At 47.3% G+C, this 20516-nt stretch overlaps 1 protein-coding gene across 1 annotated transcript in view; it reads right to left on the reverse strand.

The window, feature by feature from the left end:
- FOXK2 (forkhead box K2) overlaps positions 1 to 20516 on the reverse strand; it is a 223177-nt gene that overhangs the window by 104766 nt on the left and 97895 nt on the right. The window contains exon 5 of the mRNA XM_069200363.1: positions 1977 to 2170. Coding sequence (XP_069056464.1) covers positions 1977 to 2170 — 194 coding nt within the window. The remainder of the gene's footprint in view (positions 1 to 1976; positions 2171 to 20516) is intronic.

Consider the following 20516-nt stretch of genomic DNA (forward strand, 5'->3'; position numbering starts at 1 on the left):
TACATAATGTATTATAAATGGAACACATTTACATAGTCAAGGTGATCCTAAAAATATGACTTGGAGCCTCCCTGCCTAAAACCACTGGATACCCTTTGCTCTGGAAGATGGCTAGACATAACCCAACACGAACAGAGGAGGAAACACAGCCTAAATAGTATATGGCAGCAGGTCTGCCTAGAATCAATTATGTTTCAGGGAAACCTCTCATTTAAGTGTTTTTCATTCACTATGCTCTGCCTTGGCAGGCTGAACCCACTTCTCCTAGAATCCACCACCAGCCCAAAAAAGTCAAACACATGAGCCAGAACTGTACAGAAATTATGAAACTCAATCCAAAAACAGGTACTGAGAAAAAAACACCACCAGGCTTGTATGCTTTAGTTAGTGCCTGCTGCTATGCTACAACAATGTAGTAAATACATTTTAGTAGTAGGAATCATAAAATGTTTTATTCAATCGTGTTAAATAGGCAAAATTTGGCTACTCCAATGTGTTCTATTCAACACTGAAAACGGTTAATTTTGCATGAGGACATCACTAGATCATTGCTCTTTAAGTTCTGCATAAAAATCAGTAGCTGTGTTTAATAAAAAAGCATCCATGGTTTAAAACTAGTGTACCATAGTTTATGACCAGCTATTGCACCCTGCTCATTTCACTGTCTGCTACATTACCACAGACCTTTTTTAATCTGAAACCCACCCAGAGTGCGCATTCATCTGTGCATGCTTTCTTACTAGGGTGCCTTCATCCACCCACGCCTCTTCATCAGCTGGGACACGTTTCATAAATTCACCATCATTTGTGAAAATAAGTATCATTGGTTCTGAAGTCCAATCCTTGTGCTCTTACTAAATGCAAAAAGGCTAAATGAACATTTAGTTTTCATTACATATCTACTAGTATATAACTGCAACTCATTCTGAAAGTGAGTGACAGGCCCAGCCATTAGTAAAGTAGCAGGAGAAGGAGAAAGAGAGACAGTGAGGGGTAGAACATATGAGAGATGGGGCTGATCTGGTGCTATCTGGAAGACACCAGCTGAAGGTTTTTGGTGAAAGGTGAACCGAGAAAGCATTTAAATGATGTGGATGGCAAACTAACATGGCAAAGGAATCTGTGAAAAAGTACACACCGTGAGTGGTCTGAGAGGGGGTGGTTAAGTAGGTGTTCACTGAAAAAGTACATGGCTATGGGGTAGTGCACACAAGGGCTCAATAGAAGTTAGGAGATGGACAAGGGCACAAAGGATAGAAGATAGCTGAGGCACGTTAACACTCGGGAAATTAGGCAGGAGGGAGAGCACATTAGGCTCTCAAGGTGAGGGGATCAAGAACATAGGCACAGACATGGGAAATTTCAAGAATATGGGACATGGGGTGGACAACTTTGAGGCTTGATATTGAAAGGGAGAACCTATAAGTGCACACATGTGGAGAAGTGTGGCTCAATGGTGGAGAAGTGTGGCTCAATGGTTAGAGCGGCAGACCCTGAAGCAGAGATCTGGCTCAAGACCAGGGTTCAAGTCCTGCTTCGGCAGGTCTTGGGCTCAATTCCCCTTGACCAGATAATTCTCGCCTCGGTGCCTAATCTAATTCATGGGTCCCACTCTGCAACTCTGGGCAATAGCTTGCTTAATCTCCACAACGGCCCCAACGGCGCTTGGATGCCTGGCTTCACCCTGGGGGTGCTCAGGAGTGGGCGCCTCACAGGGAAAAGCCAGGAGGGGTTCCATAGCGGTATGAGTACAGCGCCTTGAGACCCTAACGGGTGAGTAGTGCGCTATACAAGTGCTAAATACATACATACAAATACATACAATACACACACATTGAAATTAAAGGAAATCATGTAAGCGAAAATGGAAGTGAGTCCTTCGAAATTGCTCTATTAAGCAACACATTTGACTTTGCAATTTTTAATCCTTTCATTCACTGCAATTATTACTGATAAGAGGCTGATGTTAAGCTTACCGAGAAGAAAGGGGTCCGATAGGTGTTCTAAAGCATGGTACACCCCTTGGTCTTCTTTTCCTAAAAGCTTGCTCTATTAGTTTGCTTTCAGAGGCAGGGTCTATCCTCCAGAAAGAACCTTTGCCTGGTTCTTCCTGAGACCGTGGTACTTTGATGAAGTATCGATTTAAGGAGAGATTGTGACGTATTGAATTCTACGAGGGGAAAAGTTGCATACTTTATACATTTTTTTTTTTTTTAACAAAAAGGCAAGCAACCAGTAAATAATATTCCACAAATCTCAGTATAAAACGAAACAGCCATTCACAATTTAACAAATGATGAACACTTTCCTCACAACTTGCAGTATGAACAAATGTTGCCAAATCAAATTGTAGCAATTATGAAAGGAGGACATATAAGGCAGGGGGTACTATGTCGTGGTGCACAGAAACTACAAAGGCTTGTGCAACTTCCTGACACCAACTCCCACTAATGTCTTCCTAATGCCTCACTATTGTTTTGTCGGGGAAAACAGACATGAACTACACACTTTTTTATTATCAGATTTACTGGCAAATATACAGGAACAATGCAATCTAGTCATAAAGATAAAATTCCTGACCCATATTTTAGTAAAGCATTTGACCCCCTACTCAGTCTGCAATTAATTCCTGGCATTTCCCTATTCTGTGATCTGTGAGCAATACGTAGCATTTCATTGCTTATCTTAGCAGAAGCATCTCACCAGCAGTGTTTGTGAGTCCTATATTATTACTATGTGCAGAGAAGCATGCTGAGGGCACGAGGCATCATATCTAAGCTTATATTCCTCGGAAAGCTTGTTTCAAAAGGGGTCATACATTATACGTTTAAGAGCATATTTGTCCAACTATATTTCCTAAAAAGACATTTTGGGAGTGTGCCCTCCTCACGTCAGATCATTGTTGCATCTGCTCCAATCCTGAACTTCGCACCTCCAAATCATGGATTTCACAAGCTAGTCTCATTAGTTCAATAGAAGCAAAACAAGGTTACAACATCGAAATACATTAGCTTACCACACTGAAGTACAGGACTGGAAACAGAATTTTAGTTATTTGGAGGGAGATAGTCACACCACAGTTTAATGACTGCTCTGAATGGGAGCTCATGAACTCATCCTCAACTCTTCAAGATTTGCTCAGAAGAGTCACTTATCAGTCAGAATGAAAATGTCACTTAACCAGTGTACATCTGTTCGTGGCATTAGTCGCTGCAGATTCACATGTTGTGCATAGCCCGCCATCTGGTGTTGGGTCGGAGTGTTACAAGTTGTTTTTCTTCAAAGAAGTCTTTCGAGTCACGAGACCGAGGGACTCCTCCTCTTTTGCTTCCATTGCGCACGGGCGTCGACTCCATCTTCGATTGTTTTCCCCGCAGAGGGTGAGGTAGGAGTTGTGTGTGTTAGTAATAGTGCCCATGCAATGGAGTGAATAAGTATGTACCAATTAAGGTTTAAATAATATATTTACAAATGTACAAAGTTGAAGATAACTTCCAAACGGCTACAGGCTCCCGGGGAGGCGGGTGGGCACATGTGAATCTGCAGCGACTAATGCCACGAACAGATGTACACTGGGTAAGTGACATTTTCAGTTCGATGGCATGTGTAGCTGCAGATACACATGTTGTGCATAGACTAGTAAGCAGTTATCTCCCCAAAAGCGGTGGCTCAGCCTGTAGGAGTGGAAGTAGTCTGAAATAAAGTTCGTAGTACGGCTTGACCTACTGTGGCTTGTTGTGCGGACAGCACGTCTACACAGTAGTGCTTAGTAAATGTGTGAGGCGTAGACCATGTGGCTGCCTTACATATCTCGTGCATTGGAATATTCCCTAGGAAGGCCATGCTAGCGCCTTTCTTTCGGGTTGAGTGTGCCCTTGGTGTAATGGGCAGCTCCCTTTTTGCTTTAAGGTAGCAGATTTGGATGCACTTAACTATCCATCTGGCTATACCCTGTTTTGATATTGGGTTTCCTGTATGAGGTTTTTGGAATGCAATAAACAGTTGTTTAGTTTTTCTGATGTCTTTTGTTCTGTCAATGTAGTACATTAGTGCTCTTCTGATGTCTAATGTATGTAGTGCCCTTTCAGCTACCGAGTCTGGCTGTGGGAAGAACACTGGTAGTTCTACCGTTTGATTTAAGTGGAACGGTGAAATAACCTTTGGTAGAAATTTAGGATTGGTTCTTAGGACTACCTTATTTTTGTGTATTTGGATAAAAGGTTCTTGTATTGTAAACGCCTGAATTTCACTTACTCTTCTTAGAGATGTGATGGCGATGAGAAATGCAACTTTCCAGGTTAGGAATTGTATTTCGCAAGAATGCATGGGTTCAAAAGGTGGACCCATGAGTCTTTTTAAGACGATGTTGAGGTTCCATGAAGGAACGGGGTGGTGTCCTTGGTGGTATAATTCTTTTGAGGCCTTCCATAAACGCTTTAATGACAGGTATCCTAAATAGTGAAGTTGAATGGGTAATCTGCAGGTATGCAGATATTGCTGCGAGGTGTATTTTAATGGAAGAGAAGGCCAGGTTCGATTTTTGTAAGTGTAGTAAGTAACCCACTACATCCTTTGGAGATGCGTGTAATGGTTGAATTTGATTATGATGGCAGTAGCAAACAAACCTTTTCCATTTGCTTGCATAGCAGTGTCTAGTGGATGGTCTTCTAGCTTGCTTTATGACTTCCATACATTCTTGTGTGAGGTTTAAGTGTCCGAATTCTAGGATTTCAGGAGCCAGATTGCTAGATTCAGCGATGCTGGGTTTGGATGCCTGATCTGTTGTTTGTGTTGTGTTGACAGATCTGGCCTGTTGGGCAACTTGACGTGGGGTACTACTGATAGGTCTAGCAGTGTTGTGTACCAAGGTTGCCTTGCCCATGTTGGTGCTATCAGTATGAGTTTGAGTTTGTTTTGACTCAATTTGTTTACTAGATATGGAAGGAGAGGGAGAGGGGGAAAAGCGTACGCAAATATCCCTGACCAGTTCATCCATAGGGCATTGCCTTGAGACTGCCTGTGTGGGTATCTGGATGCGAAGTTTTGGCATTTTGCGTTCTCCTTTGTTGCAAATAAGTCTATTTGAGGTGTTCCCCAAAGTTTGAAGTAAGTGTTTAGAATTTGGGGGTGAATTTCCCATTCGTGGACCTGTTGGTGATCTCGAGAGAGATTGTCTGCAAGTTGATTCTGGATCCCTGGAATAAACTGTGCTATTAGGCGAATGTGGTTGTGTATTGCCCATTGCCATATTTTTTGTGCCAGAAGGCACAGCTGTGTCGAGTGCGTCCCCCCCTGTTTGTTTAGATAATACATTGTTGTCATGTTGTCTGTTTTGACCAGAATGTGCTTGTGGGTTATGATGGGTTGGAATGCTTTTAACGATAGGAAAACTGCTAGCAGTTCGAGGTGATTTATATGCAGCTTTGTTTGATGTACGTCCCATTGTCCTTGGATGCTGTGTTGATTGAGGTGTGCTCCCCACCCTGTCATGGAAGCATCTGTTGTTATCACGTATTGTGGCACTGGGTCTTGGAAATGCCGCCCTTTGTTTAAATTTATATTGTTCCACCATAGAAGCGAGATGTATGTTTGGCGGTCTATCAACACCAGATCTAGAAGGTGACCCTCTGCTTGTGACCATTGTGATGCTAGGCACTGTTGTAAGGGCCTCATGTGCAGTCTTGCGTTCGGGACAATGGCTATGCATGAGGACATCATGCCTAATAGTTGTAATACCATCTTTGCCTGTATTTTTTGTGTTGGATACATGGTTTGTATAACTTTTAGGAAATTTTGAACCCTTTGTGGACTTGGAGTGGCTATTCCCCTTGTTGTGTCTATTGTTGCTCCAAGGTATTGCTGTACTTTGCACGGCAGTATGTGTGATTTTGCATAGTTGACGGAGAAACCGAGTTTGTAGAGGGTTTGTATGACCTGATCTGTGTGGTGTGAACACTTTATAAGTGAGTTGGTCTTGATTAGCCAATCGTCTAGATACGGGAATATGTGTATTTGCTGCCTTCTGATGTGTGCAGCTACTACTGCTAGGCATTTTGTAAAGACTCTTGGTGCGGTTGTTATACCGAACGGCAATACTTTGAATTGGTAATGTATTCCTTTGAATACGAACCTTAGGTATTTCCTGTGCGAGGGATGTACCGGTATGTGGAAATACGTGTCTTTGAGATCTAAGGTTGTCATGTAGTCTTGTTGCTTTAGCAATGGTAACACTTCTTGTAGCGTGACCATGTGAAAGTGTTCTGATTTGATGTAGGTGTTTAGTGTTCTGAGATCTAGGATTGGTCTCAGTGTTTTGTCCTTTTTTGGAATTAGAAAGTACAGTGAGTAAACTCCTGTGTTATTTGTGTACCTGGTACCAGTTCTATTGCGTTCTTTTGCAGTAATGCTTGAACTTCTATTTCCAGAAGGTCTGAATGATGTTTTGATATATTCTGTGTTTTTGGTGGTATGTTTGGAGGGATTTTGAGAAATTCTATGCAATAACCATGTTGGATAATTGCTAAGACCCAAGTGTCTGTTGTTATTTTCTCCCAAGATTGGTAATACTGACTTATTCTTCCCCCCACTGGTGTTGTGTGGAGGGGATGAGTGACCTGTGAGTCACTGTTTGGTTGTAGGTGTTTTTGGGCTTTGAAATTTTCCCGTTTCTAGGGAATTGTCCTCCTCTGTACTGGCCCCGAAAACCTCCCCTTTGGTACTGTCCCTGGTAGGTAGACGGTGTTGAATGTGATGTACTGGCTTGTGTGGCCTGACCCCGAAACCCCCCTCTGAAGGTTGTTTTGCGGAAGGTGCCGAAAGTGCCTCTGCCCTGCGGGGAATAGAGTGCGCCCATGGCCTTGGCAGTGTCAGTGTCTTTTTAGCTTCTCAATTGCCGTGTCCACTTTAGGTCCGAACAATTGTTGCTCATTGAATGGCATATTGAGCACCGCTTGCTGTATCTCCGGTTTAAAGCCAGATGTTCGTAACCACGCGTACCTTCTTATGGTTACTGCTGTGTTAATTGTTCTTGCAGCTGTGTCCGCTGCATCCATAGAGGAGCGTATTTGGTTATTGGAGATGTTTTGTCCCTCCTCAACCACCTGTTTCGCCCTTTTTTGTAAATCTTTGGGTAGATGCTCGATGAGGTGCTCCATCTCGTCCCAATGGGCTCTGTCATATCGCGCTAGGAGCGCTTGAGAGTTAGCGATGCGCCACTGGTTTGCAGCTTGTACTGCGACCCTTTTTCCGGCTGCGTCGAACTTGCGGCTTTCTTTATCCGGGGGTGGTGCATCGACTGATGTGTGAGAGTTGGCTCTCTTGCGAGCTGCCCCTACTACAACTGAATCTGGTGGCAGTTGTGAGGTGATGAAAGCAGGGTCTGTGGGCGGTGCTTTATATTTCTTTTCCACCCTTGGTGTTATTGCTCTACTCTTGACAGGCTCTTTGAAGATTTGCTTTGCGTGCCTTAGCATTCCTGGGAGCATAGGCAGGCTGTGGTAGGTGCTATGGGTGGAGGAGAGGGTGTTGAAAAGGAAGACATCCTCGACAGGTTCCGAGTGTAGCAACACGTTATGGAACTCTGCTGCCCTAGCTACCACCTGTGAATACGCTGTGCTGTCCTCTGGTGGTGAGGGCTTGGAAGGATACGCCTCCGGACTGTTGTCTGACACTGGGGCGTCGTATAGGTCCCAAGCGTCCTGGTCATCTTGGCTCATGGTGGTGTGAGCCGGTGAGTGTGACGGAGTCTGTGTCGGTGATATGTGAGTTACAGGTGGAGGAGAGGGTGGCGGAGTTACCTTCTTCACCACTTTTGTTTGTGGTGCTTGTTCCTGTGTTTGGAACTCAAGTCTCCTTTTTCTCCTAATAGGGGGAAGGGTGCTGATCTTCCCTGTTCCACTCTGTATAAAGATCCGCTTTTGAGTGTGGTCCACTTCAGTGGATTGTAACTCGTCCTCGAATCTATGTCTGCGCAATTGAGAGGACAGTGATTTCTCCTCTGAATAGGAGCTGGTAGTTGTCTCAGTTGCCGGTCGTTTCAGCACCGAAACTATGTCCTTACTCGTTTTCGGCTCCGAGGCGACTTTTCTCTTTTTTGGAGTCGAAACTTCTCGGCGTCGATCCTCCTCGGTGCCGCTGTCTCTGCGTCGAGCAGCTTCGGCTCCGCTGTCTCAGCGTCGATCTTTGTCTGCAGCTCTTTCTCGGTCCCGAGATTGCTGCGTGCCTGTGTCTCGACCCGAGTCGGATGATCTCGGCACTAGTTCGGCCTTTTTCGGTGCCGATGGGCGGTCACCGACTTTATGGGTTGAGCCATGGCCTGTTGGCAGTGGCGTCCCTTGGGCCTTGTCTGATTTCTTGTGTGCTGGCTTCGACGTCTTACTCACTGTTTCATGGACGTCGAATTCCTCCGAGTCCGATTCATGGATAGAGAAGGCTTCCTCTTCTTCTCCTTGTTCCTCGAACTCTCGGTGTTCTGTCGGCGTGGACGCCATCTGTAATCTTCTTGCTCGCCGGTCACGGAGCGTTTTTCGGGATCGAAATGCACGACAGGCCTCACAAGTTTCTTCCTTGTGCTCGGGCGACAGGCACAGGTTACAGACCAAATGTTGGTCTGCATATGGGTATTTGTTGTGGCATTTAGGACAAAATCGGAACGGGGTCCGTTCCATCAGCTTCGATGTTACACGCGGTCGGGCCGACCAGGCCCCGACGGGGGATCGAAATTACCCCGAAGGGCTACCGGAGCTCTTCACGATTCGATGTCGATTCTATCTAACCCGATCCCGAACGCAACAATACCGACGTAATTTTTCAAATTTTTAACTATCTTTCCGTTCCGAAACCCAGAGCGAAAAGGAACACGTCCGAACCCGATGGCGGAAAGAAAACAATCGAAGATGGAGTCGACGCCCATGCGCAGTGGAAGCAAAAGAGGAGGAGTCCCTCGGTCTCGTCACTCGAAAGACTTCTTCGAAGAAAAACAACTTGTAACACTCCGACCCAACACCAGATGGCGGGCTATGCACAACATGTGTATCTGCAGCTACACATGCCATTGAACACGTTTTTACTTGCAGAGTTACATTTGTCAGATGCCCCATTGAACATATTTGTAGATCACCCTTAAGAATCAACACAAGTGTTCACAGTCTGAGCTCTTGTGCCATTGACAACATCAGACCTAATATTTTCTGTAGCAGGACATACGAAAGCCATGATATTAACTTTGCCCCATATATCCATCTAAATGCACGCAGGAGGTTTTTGTTAATCTGGATTCCATTGCGTTTCCTACCCCAGGTAATGAAGCTGAAGGGCATACCAAGATTTATTTTTCTAGCTCATTCATTACTTTACAAGAATATTTCTGCCCAACATTAACCAAATAATACCTTTCATTGACATACAGTGCCTAAAGAAGACAAAGCTGTAACGTATGTTGCACATCACAGATGTCCGCTATTTCTGACATTGCTGTTACTGTCAATAGAAAACCTCTCTTTTCCCTACTGCACCACATGTCCTCTTTCTTGTTCTGCTTTTATACTTCCTCATGTCTCCTAGTGTAGGAAAGGACCTCTTTTTAGGTCAAGTATAAGCAAGCGTACAACCTCTTGTATACTTTTAAGTATACTTCTTCTGGGGGCTTCCAGCTATTTCATTTGTTAGTTTCAGTGTCATTAAAAATCCTTGTTTGCTAGTGGTCAGTCATGTCACTTTGTCACCACTTCTGTGTGGGAGCAGGGACCAACTACTGTATAATTACGCTTTGTCCTGTTTATCTTGTCTGTAGGGGACTTCTTTATTTATTTTAAACTTTGTTCCCTGCTCCTGGATAGGGAAGATTCTCTTTTCTAGATTCTTGCTCTAAGCTTAGCTGTAAACAAGGCTATGAATTAGGCTGTTATCTTGGCCACATATAGTATTTGTGGGCTCTCTGCACCCCCTCTCAGCTGCCTGGCTCCCGCCCTTCCTTGGCTTGGATTTTCTTTACCAAGTGACCCTGTCTGTTGCTCTTAGCCTAGGAACCCAGCTCTACCAGGGCTTCGCAATTCTTAGAGACAGTGCCCACTTCTGCTTCATACTGGGATTCCACTTGCGGCTCTATCAGTGCACCTCAGTTCACACACACTGAACTCTCAGCCATGGTAGTGCCAGGAACCCCTCAGCTGCTGTCTGCCAGAGCACCACAGTTCTTCCAGTCAGCACACTCTGCTGCTCCAGTACTGGGACCTCGGGCGCCGCTCCATCAGTGCACCTAAGTTCACACATTCCGAGCCCCCAGCAGTGCCAGGAACCCCACATGTGCTGTCTGCCAGGAAACCTCAGTTCTTCCAGTCAGTACACTCTGCTGCTCCAGTACTGGGACCTCAAATGCAGCTCCATCATTGAACCTCCGTTCTCACTCTCCGAGCAATCAGCCGTGCCAGTGCCAGGAATCCCACATGTGCTGTCTGCCAGAGCCCCTCAGTTCTTCCAGTCAATACATTCTGCTGCTCAAGTACTGGGACCTCAGGCGCAGTTCCCTCAGTGTAACTCAGTTCAACTCAGTTCACACACTCCAAAGCCCCTCAGCCGTGCTTGAACCCCACACATGCTGTCTGCCAGAGCACCTCAGTTCTTACAGTCAATACACACTGCTGTTTCAGTACTGGGACCTCGGGCGCAGCTCCATCAGAGCACCTGAGTTCTACCCCAGCAAGGTCACTTCCTTTCCTATACTGGGACCCCGCTTGTAAGGAAATGCTTCCTTGGCATGGTTACCCCCTGACTTTTTGCCTTTGCTGATGCTATGTTTTGATTTGAAAGTGTGCTGAGGCCTGCTAACCAGGCCCCAGCACCAGTGTTCTTTCCCTAACCTGTACTTTTGTTTACACAATTGGCACCCCCTGGCATCCAGGTAAGTCCCTTGTAACTGGTACCCCTGGTACCAAGGGCCCTGATGCCAGGGAAGGTCTCTAAGGGCTGCAGCATGTCTTATGCCACCCTGGGGACCCCTCACTCGGCACAGACACACTGCTTGCCAGCTTGTGTGTGCTGGTGAGGACAAAACTAGTAAGTCAACATGGCACTCCCCTCAGGGTGCCATGCCAACCTCACACTGCCTATGCAGTATAGATAAGTCACCCCTCTAGCAGGCCTTACAGCCCTAAGGCAGGGTGCACTATAACATAGGTGAGGGTACCAGTGCATGAGCACTGTGCCCCTACAGTGTCTAAGCAAAACCTTAGACATTGTAAGTGCAGGGTAGCCATAAGAGTATATGGTCTGGGAGTCTGTCAAACACGAACTCCACAGCACCATAATGGCTACACTGAAAACTGGAAAGTTTGGTATCAAACTTCTCAGCACAATAAATGCACACTGATGCCAGTGTACATTTTATTGTAACATACACCCCAGAGGGCATCTTAGAGGTGCCCCCTGAAACCTTAACCAACTAACCGTGTAGGCTGACTGGTTTTAGAAGCCTGCCACACTCGAGACATGTCACTCTGTGGCTAGTAACAAAGCCTGTACTGGGAGGAGATGCTTATCACCTCCCCCTTGCAGGACTGTAACACCTGGCGGTGAGCCTCAAAGGCTCACCCCCTTTGTTACAGCACCACAGGGTATTCCAGCTAGTGGAGTTGCCCGCCCCCCTCCGGACACGGCCCCACTTTTGGCGGCAAGGCCGGAGGAGATAATGAGAAAAACAAGGAGGAGTCACTGACCAGTCAGGACAGCCCCTAAGGCAACCTGAGCTGAAGCGACTCTGACTTTTAGGAATCCTCCATCTTGCAGATGGAGGATCTCCCCAATAGTGATAGGAATGTGACCCCCTCCCCTTGGGAGGAGGCACAAAGAGGGGGTAGCCACCCTCAGGGCTAGTAGCCATTGGCTACTGCCCTCCCTGACCTAAACACACCCCTAAATTCTGTATTTAGGGGCTCCCCTGAACCTAGGAACTCAGATTCCAGCAACCTAAGAAGAAGAGGACTGCTGAGCTGAAAAACCCTGCAGAGAAGACAGAGACACCAACTGCTTTGGCCCCAGCTCTACTGGCCTGTCTCCCCCTTTCTGAAGAAACTGCTCCAGCGACGCTTTCCCCAGGACCAGCGACCTCTGAATCCTCAGAGGACTGCCCTGCTCTAGAAGGACCAAGAAACTCCCAAGAACAGCGGCCCTGTTCACCAAAGACTGCAACTTTGTTTCCAAAGAAGCAACTTCAAGACAACTGCGTTTCCCGCCAGAAGCGTGAGACTTGCAACTCTGCACCCGACGCCCCCGGCTCGACTTGTGGAGAACAAACACTTCAGGGAGGACTCCCCGGCGACTACAAGACTGAGTAGCCAGAGTTGCCCCCCCCGAGCTCCCACAGCAACGCCTGCAGAGGGAATCCCGAGGCTCCCCCTGACCGCGACTGCCTGCTTCCCAGATCCCGACGCCTGGAAAAGACTCTGCACCCGCAGCCCCCAGGACCAGAAAGATCGGAACTCCAGTGCAGGAGTGACCCCCAGGAGGCCCTCTCCCTTGCCCAGGTGGTGGCTACCCCGAGGAGCCCCCCCCCTTGCCTGCATCGCTGAAGAGACCCTTTGGTCTCCCATTGATTTCAATTACAAACCCGACGTCTGTTTGCACACTGCACCCGGCCGCCCCCGTGTTGCTGAGGGTGTACTTTCTGTGCTAACTTGTGTCCCCCCCGGTGCCCTACAAAACCCCCCTGGTCTGCCCTCCGAAGACGCGGGTACTTACCTGCTGGCAGACTGGAACCAGGGCACCCCCTTCTCCATTGAAGCCAATGCGTTTTGGGCACCACTTTGAACTCTGCACCTGACCGGCCCTGAGCTGCTGGTGTGGTAACTTTGGGGTTTCTCTGAACCCCCAACGGTGGGCTACCTTGGACCAAAACTTGAACCCCATAGGTGGTTTACTTACCTGCAAGAACTAACAAACTCTTACTCCCCCTAGGAACTGTGAAAATTGCACTGTCTAGTTTTAAAATAGCTATATGTGATTTATTTGAAAAGTATATATTCTATTGTGATTATTCAAAGTTCCTAAAGTACTTACCTGCAATACCTTTCATTCAAAGTATTACATGTAAAATTTGAACCTGTGGTTCTTAAAATAAACTAAGAAAATATATTTTTCTATACAAAAACCTATTGGCCTGGAATTGTCTCCGAGTGTGTGTTCCTCATTTATTGCCTGTGTGTGTACAACAAATGCTTAACACTACTCCTTTGATAAGCCTACTGCTCGACCACACTACCACAACATAGAGCATTAGTATTATCTCTTTTTGCCACTATCTTACCTCTAAGGGGAACCCTTGGACTCTGTGCATACTATTCCTTACTTTGAAATAGAGCATACAGAGCCAACTTCCTACATTGGTGGATCAGCGGTGGGGTACAAGACTTTGCATTTGCTGGACTACTCAGCCAATACCTTATCACACGACAAATTCCAAAAATTGTCATTAGAAATTGATTTTTGCAATTTGAGCTATTTTTCTAAATTTTTAAAGGTCCTGCTAGGGCCTTGTGTTAGTCCCTGTTAGCATTTCTTTTAGAGTTTAAAAGTTTTGTGAAAGTTTGAATTAGATTCTAGAACTAGTTTTAGATTCTTAAAAAGTATTCCAACTTTTAGAAACAATGTCTAGTGCAGATGTGAATGTGATGGTACTCGACCTCACACCTTACCTCCATCTTAAGATGAGGGAGGCTAAGGTCACTCTGCAAACTAAAGAAAATCACAATTGGCTCAAGACCCTCCAAACAACAGCTCCAGGAGCTTTTGGCAGAGTTTGAAAAAGCCAACCCCTCTGAGGATGACAACCCAGAGGATGATGATAGTGACTTGGAGGAGACTTCCCCCCCTCCAGTCCTACATAGGGAGAACAGGGCCCCTCAAGCCCTGTCTCCAAATATACTAGTCAGAGATGCTGCTTCCCTCACAGGAGGGGCCAGCACCTCTGAAATCACCGAGGATAGCCTCAGTGAAGAGGACCTCCTGTTAGCCAGAATGGCCAAAAGATTGGCTTTGGAAAGACAGATCCTAGCCATAGAAAGGGAAAGACAAGAGATGGGCCTAGGTCCCATCAATGGTGGCAGCAACATAATTAGGGTCAGAGATTCTCCTGACATGTTGAAAATCCCTAAAGGGATTGTAATTAAATATGAAGATGGTGATGACATCACCAAATGGTTCACAGCTTTTGAGAGGGCTTGTGTAACCAGAAAAGTAAGCAGATCTCACTGGGGTGCTCTCCTTTGGGAAATGTTCACTGGAAAGTGTAGGGATAGACTCCTCACACTCTCTGGAAAAGATGCAGAATCTTATGACCTCATGAAGGGAACCCTGATTGAGGGCTTTGGATTATCCATTGAGGAGTATAGAATTAGATTCAGGGGGGCTCAAAAAACCTCGAGCCAGACCTGGGTTGATTTTGTGGACTACTCAGTGAAAACACTGGATGGTTGGATTCAAGGCAGTGGTGTTAATGATTATGATGGGCTGTACAATTTATTTGTGAAAGAACACCTATTGAGTAATTATTCAAATGATAAACTGCATCAGCATCTGGTAGACCTAGGACCAATTTCTCCCCAAGAATTGGGAAAGAAGGCGGACCATTGGGTCAAGACTAGGGTGACCAAGACTTCCACAGGGGGTGACCAAAAGAAAGGGGTCACAAAGCCTCCCCAGGGGAAGAGTGTTGAGACATCCAAAAACAAAAATAGTAAAGAGTCTTCTTCAGGCTCCCAAAAACCTGCACAGGAGGGTGGGCCCAGAGCCTCTTCACAAAACAATTTTGGGTACAAGGGTAAAAACTTTGATCCCAAAAAGGCCTGGTGTCGTAGCTGTAATCAGCCTGGACACCAAACTGGAGACAAGGCCTGTCCCAAGAAAAGTACCACTTCCAACTCCACTCCAGCTAACACTGGAATGGCTAGTCTCCAAGTGGGATCAACAGTGTGCCCAGAGCAAATCAGGTGTCACACTGAAGCTACATTAGTCTCGGAGGGTGGGGTGGATTTAGCCACACTAGCTGCCTGGTCTCCTAATATGCAAAAATACAGGCAGCAGCTCATAATTAATGGGACAAATGTAGAAGGCCTGAGGGATACAGGTGCCAGTGTCACCATGGTGACAGAGAAACTGGTTTCCCCTGGTCAATACCTGGCTGGACAAACTTATCCAGTCACCAATTGTAGGAAGTTGGCTCTGTATGTGCTATTTCAAAGTAAGGAATAGCATGCACAGAGTCCAAGGGTTCCCCTTAGAGGTAAAATAGTGGTAAAAATAGATAATACTAATGCTCTATTTTGTGGTAGTGTGGTCGAGCAGTAGGCTTATCCAAGGAGTAGTGTTAAGCATTTGTTGTACATACACATAGACAATAAATGAGGTACACACACTCAGAGACAAATCCAGCCAATAGGTTTTTATATAGAAAAATATCTTTTCTTAGTTTATTTTAAGAACCACAGGTTCAAATTCTACATGTAATATCTCATTCGAAAGGTATTGCAGGTAAGTACTTTAGGAACTTCAAATCATCAAAATTGCATGTATACTTTTCAAGTTATTGACAAATAGCTGTTTTAAAAGTGGATACTTAGTGCAATTTTCACAGTTCCTGGGGGAGGTAAGTTTTTGTTAGTTTTACCAGGTAAGTAGGACACTTACAGGGTTCAGTTCTTGGTCCAAGGTAGCCCACCGTTGGGGGCTCAGAGCAACCCCAAAGTCACCACACCAGCAGCTCAGGGCCGGTCAGGTGCAGAGTTCAAAGTGGTGCCCAAAACACATAGGCTAGAATGGAGAGAAGGGGGTGCCCCGGTTCCGGTCTGCTTGCAGGTAAGTACCCGCGTCTTCGGAGGGCAGACCAGGGGGGTTTTGTAGGGCACCGGGGGGGACACAAGTCCACACAGAGATTTCACCCTCAGCAGCGCGGGGGCGGCCGGGTGCAGTGTAGAAACGAGCGTCGGGTTTTCAATGTTAGTCTATGAGAGATCTCGGGATCTCTTCAGCGCTGCAGGCAGGCAAGGGGGGGATTCCTCGGGGAAACCTCCACTTGGGCGAGGGAGAGGGACTCCTGGGGGTCACTCCTCCAGTGAAAGTCCGGTCCTTCAGGTCCTGGGGGCTGCGGGTGCAGGGTCTCTCCCAGGCGTCGGGACTTTAGGTTCAAAGAGTCGCGGTCAGGGGAAGCCTCGGGATTCCCTCTGCAGGCGGCGCTGTGGGGGCTCAGGGGGGACAGGTTTTGGTACTCACAGTATCAGAGTAGTCCTGGGGTCCCTCCTGAGGTGTTGGATCGCCACCAGCCGAGTCGGGGTCGCCGGGTGCAGTGTGGCAAGTCTCACGCTTCTTGCGGGGAGCTTGCAGGGTTCTTTAAAGCTGCTGGAAACAAAGTTGCAGCTTTTCTTGGAGCAGGTCCGCTGTCCTCGGGAGTTTCTTGTCTTTTCGAAGCAGGGGCAGTCCTCAGAGGATGTCGAGGTCGCTGGTCCCTTTGGAAGGCGTCGCTGGAGCAGGATCTTTGGAAGGCAGGAGACAGGCCGGTGAGTTTCTGGAGCCAAGGCAGTTGTCGTCTTCTGGTCTTCCGCTGCAGGGGTTTTCAGCTGGGCAGTCCTTCTTCTTGTAGTTGCAGGAATCTAATTTTCTAGGGTTCAGGGTAGCCCTTAAATACTAAATTTAAGGGTGTGTTTAGGTCTGGGGGGTTAGTAGCCAATGACTACTAGCCCTGAGGGTGGGTACACCCTCTTTGTGCCTCCTCCCAAGGGGAGGGGGTCACAATCCTAACCCTATTGGGGGAATCCTCCATCTGCAAGATGGAGGATTTTTAAAAGTTAGAGTCACTTCAGCTCAGGACACCTTAGGGGCTGTCCTGACTGGCCAGTGACTCCTCCTTGTTATTCTCATTATTTTCTCCGGCCTTGCCGCCAAAAGTGGGGCCTGGCCGGAGGGGGCGGGCAACTCCACTAGCTGGAGTGTCCTGCTGGGTTGGCACAAAGGAGGTGAGCCTTTGAGGCTCACCGCCAGGTGTGACAATTCCTGCCTGGGAGAGGTGTTAGCATCTCCACCCAGTGCAGGCTTTGTTACTGGCCTTAGAGTGACAAAGGCACTCTCCCCATGGGGCCAGCAACATGTCTCGGTTTGTGGCAGGCTGCTAAAACTAGTCAGCCTACACAGATAGTCGGTTAAGTTTCAGGGGGCACCTCTAAGGTGCCCTCTGTGGTGTATTTTACAATAAAATGTACACTGGCATCAGTGTGCATTTATTGTGCTGAGAAGTTTGATACCAAACTTCCCAGTTTTCAGTGTAACCATTATGGTGCTGTGGAGTTCGTGTTTGACAGACTCCCAGACCATATACTCTTATGGCTACCCTGCACTTACAATGTCTAAGGTTTTATTTAGACACTGTAGGGGTACCATGCTCATGCACTGGTACCCTCACCTATGGTATAGTGCACCCTGCCTTAGGGCTGTAAGGCCTGCTAGAGGGGTGTCTTACCTATACTGCATAGGCAGTGAGAGGCTGGCATGGCACCCTGAGGGGAGTGCCATGTCGACTTACTCGTTTTGTCCTCACTAGCACACACAAGCTGGCAAGCAGTGTGTCTGTGCTGAGTGAGAGGTCTCCAGGGTGGCATAAGACATGCTGCAGCCCTTAGAGACCTTCCTTGGCATCAGGGCCCTTGGTACTAGAAGTACCAGTTACAAGGGACTTATCTGGATGCCAGGGTCTGCCAATTGTGGATACAAAAGTACAGGTTAGGGAAAGAACACTGGTGCTGGGGCCTGGTTAGCAGGCCTCAGCACACTTTCAATTGTAAACATAGCATCAGCAAAGGCAAAAAGTCAGGGGGCAACCATGCCAAGGAGGCATTTCCTTACACCAATGCTGACAATCAAACTAAAGTACATCCCATGGCTATGGTAACTTTAGAGTGGGGAGGGGTCAATGGCCTGAAACAGGTGGTGATCTCCTCAAATATCCCAGTAGACTGTTTGCTTGGAAATGACCTGGAGTCCTCAGCATGGGCTGAGGTAGAACTAAAAACCCATGCAGCCATGCTGGGTATCCCTGAACTGGTATGTGTCAAGACAAGGGCACAGTGCAAGGCTCAGGGTGAAAAAGTAGAGCTGGAGTCTGGAAAAAGGGCCCAGCCTACCAAGAGAAAAGCAAAGACAACTGGGAAACCAGCTGCAACACAACAACAAAAAGAGAACCTCTCTTCTTAGGAAAAAGTTCTGCCCTCTGAGGGAACTGAGCCTATGGAGTTAGAACCTTATCAGGTTGAGCTCTTAGGCCCAGGGGGACCCTCAAGGGAGCAGTTGTGTAAGGGGCAAGAAACCTGTCCCTCTCTTGAAGGCCTTAGGCAGCAAGCTGCTGAAGAGTCCAATGGCAAGAAAACTGGAACACATAGGGTCTATTGGGAAGATGGACTCCTGTACACTGAGGCAAGAGACCCCAAACCTGGTGCCACTAGGAGAGTGGTAGTGCCTCAGGAGTTCAGAGAGTTCATACTGACCTTAGCCCATGATATTCCTCTTGCTGGGCATTTGGGACAAACCAAGACGTGGGAGAGACTAGTCAACCACTTCTAATGCCCAACATGTCCCAGAAAGTCAAGGAGTTTTGTGTCTCCTGTACCACCTGTCAAGCCAGTGGTAAGACAGGTGGACATCCAAAGGCCCCCCTCATTCCACTTCCAGTGGTGGGGGTCCCCTTTGAAAGAGTGGGTGTGGACATAGTGGGTCCACTTGAACCTCCCACAGCCACAGGGGACATGTACATACTAGTAGTAGTGGATCATGCTACTAGATACCCTGAAGCTATTCCCCTTAGGTCGACTACTGCCCCTGCAGTAGCCAAGGCCCTCATTGGTATTTTTACCAGAGTGGGCTTCCCTAAGGAGGTGGTGTCTGACAGAGTTACCAAGTTAATGTCAGCATACCTGAAACACATGTGGAATGAGTGTGGAGTGACTTATACATTCACTACACCATACCATCCACAAACTAATGGCCTTGTTGAGAGATTCAACAAGACATTAAAAGGCATGATCGTGGGGCTCCCTGAAAAACTCAAAAGGAGATGGGATGTCCTCTTGCCATGTCTGCTTTTCGCTTACAGAGAGGTGCCTCAGAAGGGAGTAGGGTTCTCACCCTTTGAACTTCTGTTTGGTCACCCTGTAAGGGGACCACTAGCTCTTGTGAAAGAAGGCTGGGAGAGACCTCTTTATGAGCCTAAACAAGACATAGTGGACTATGTACTTGGCCTACATTCAAGGATGGCAGAGTACATGGAAAAGGCAAGTAAAAACCTTGAGGCCAGCCAACAGCTCCAGAAGTTTTGGTATGACCAAAAGGCTGCAATGTTTGAATTTCAACCAGGGGAGAGAGTCTGGGTTTTGGAGCCTGTGGCTCCCAGGGCACTTCAGGACAAATGGAGTGGCCCTTACCCAGTGCTAGAGAAGAAGAGTCAGGTCACCTACCTGGTGGACCTAGGCACTAGCAGGAGCCCCAAGAGGGTGAACCATGTGAACCGCCTCAAGCTCTTCCATGATAGGGCTGATGTGAATCTGTTGATGGTAACAGATGAGGACCAGGAAGCTGAGAGTTAACCTCTCCCTGATCTCCTCTCATCCAACCCTAAAGATGGTTCAGTAGATGGAGTGATCTATTCAGACACCCTCTCTGGCCAACAGCAATCTGACTGCAGGAAGGCCCTGCAACAGTTTGCTGAGCTCTTTTCCCTAACTCCTGGTCAGACACACCTGTGTACCCATGATGTGGACACAGGAGGCAGCATGCCTGTCACAAACAAAATATTCAGACAGTCTGACCAAATTAAGGAAAGCATCAAGGTGGAAGTCCACAAGATGCTGGAATTTGGAGTAATTGAGCACTCCGACAGCCCCTGGGCTAGCCCAGTGGTCTTAGCCCCCAAACCTCACACCAAAGATGGAAAGAGAGAGATGAGGTTTTGTGTGGACTACAGAGGACTTAATTCTGTCACTAAGACAGATGCCCATCCCATTCCAAGGGCTGATGAGCTGATTGATGAATTAGGTGCTGCCAAATTCTTAAGTACCTTTGACTTAACAGCAGGGTACTGGCAAATCAAAATGGCACCAGGAGCAAAAGAAAAGACAGCATTCTCCACACCTGTAAGGTGTGTAAGGAAATGCCTCCCTGGCATGGTTACCCCCTGACTTTTTGCCTTTGCTGATGCTATGTTTTTATTTGAAAGTGTGCTGAGGCCTGCTAACCAGGCCCCAGCACCAGTGTTCTTTCCCTAACCTGTACTTTTGTTTACACAATTGGCACCCCCTGGCATCCAGGTAAGTCCCTTGTAACTGGTACCCCTGGTACCAAAGGCCCTGATGCAAGGGAAGGTCTCTAAGGGCTGCAGCATGTCTTATGCCACCCTGGGGACCCCTCACTCAGCACAGACACACTGCTTGCCAGCTTGTGTGTGCTGGTGAGGACAAAACTAGTAAGTCAACATGGCACTCCCCTCAGGG

The sequence above is a fragment of the Pleurodeles waltl genome, chromosome 7, assembly GCF_031143425.1.
Source record: "Pleurodeles waltl isolate 20211129_DDA chromosome 7, aPleWal1.hap1.20221129, whole genome shotgun sequence".
NCBI classification, from domain to species: Eukaryota; Metazoa; Chordata; class Amphibia; order Caudata; family Salamandridae; genus Pleurodeles; species Pleurodeles waltl.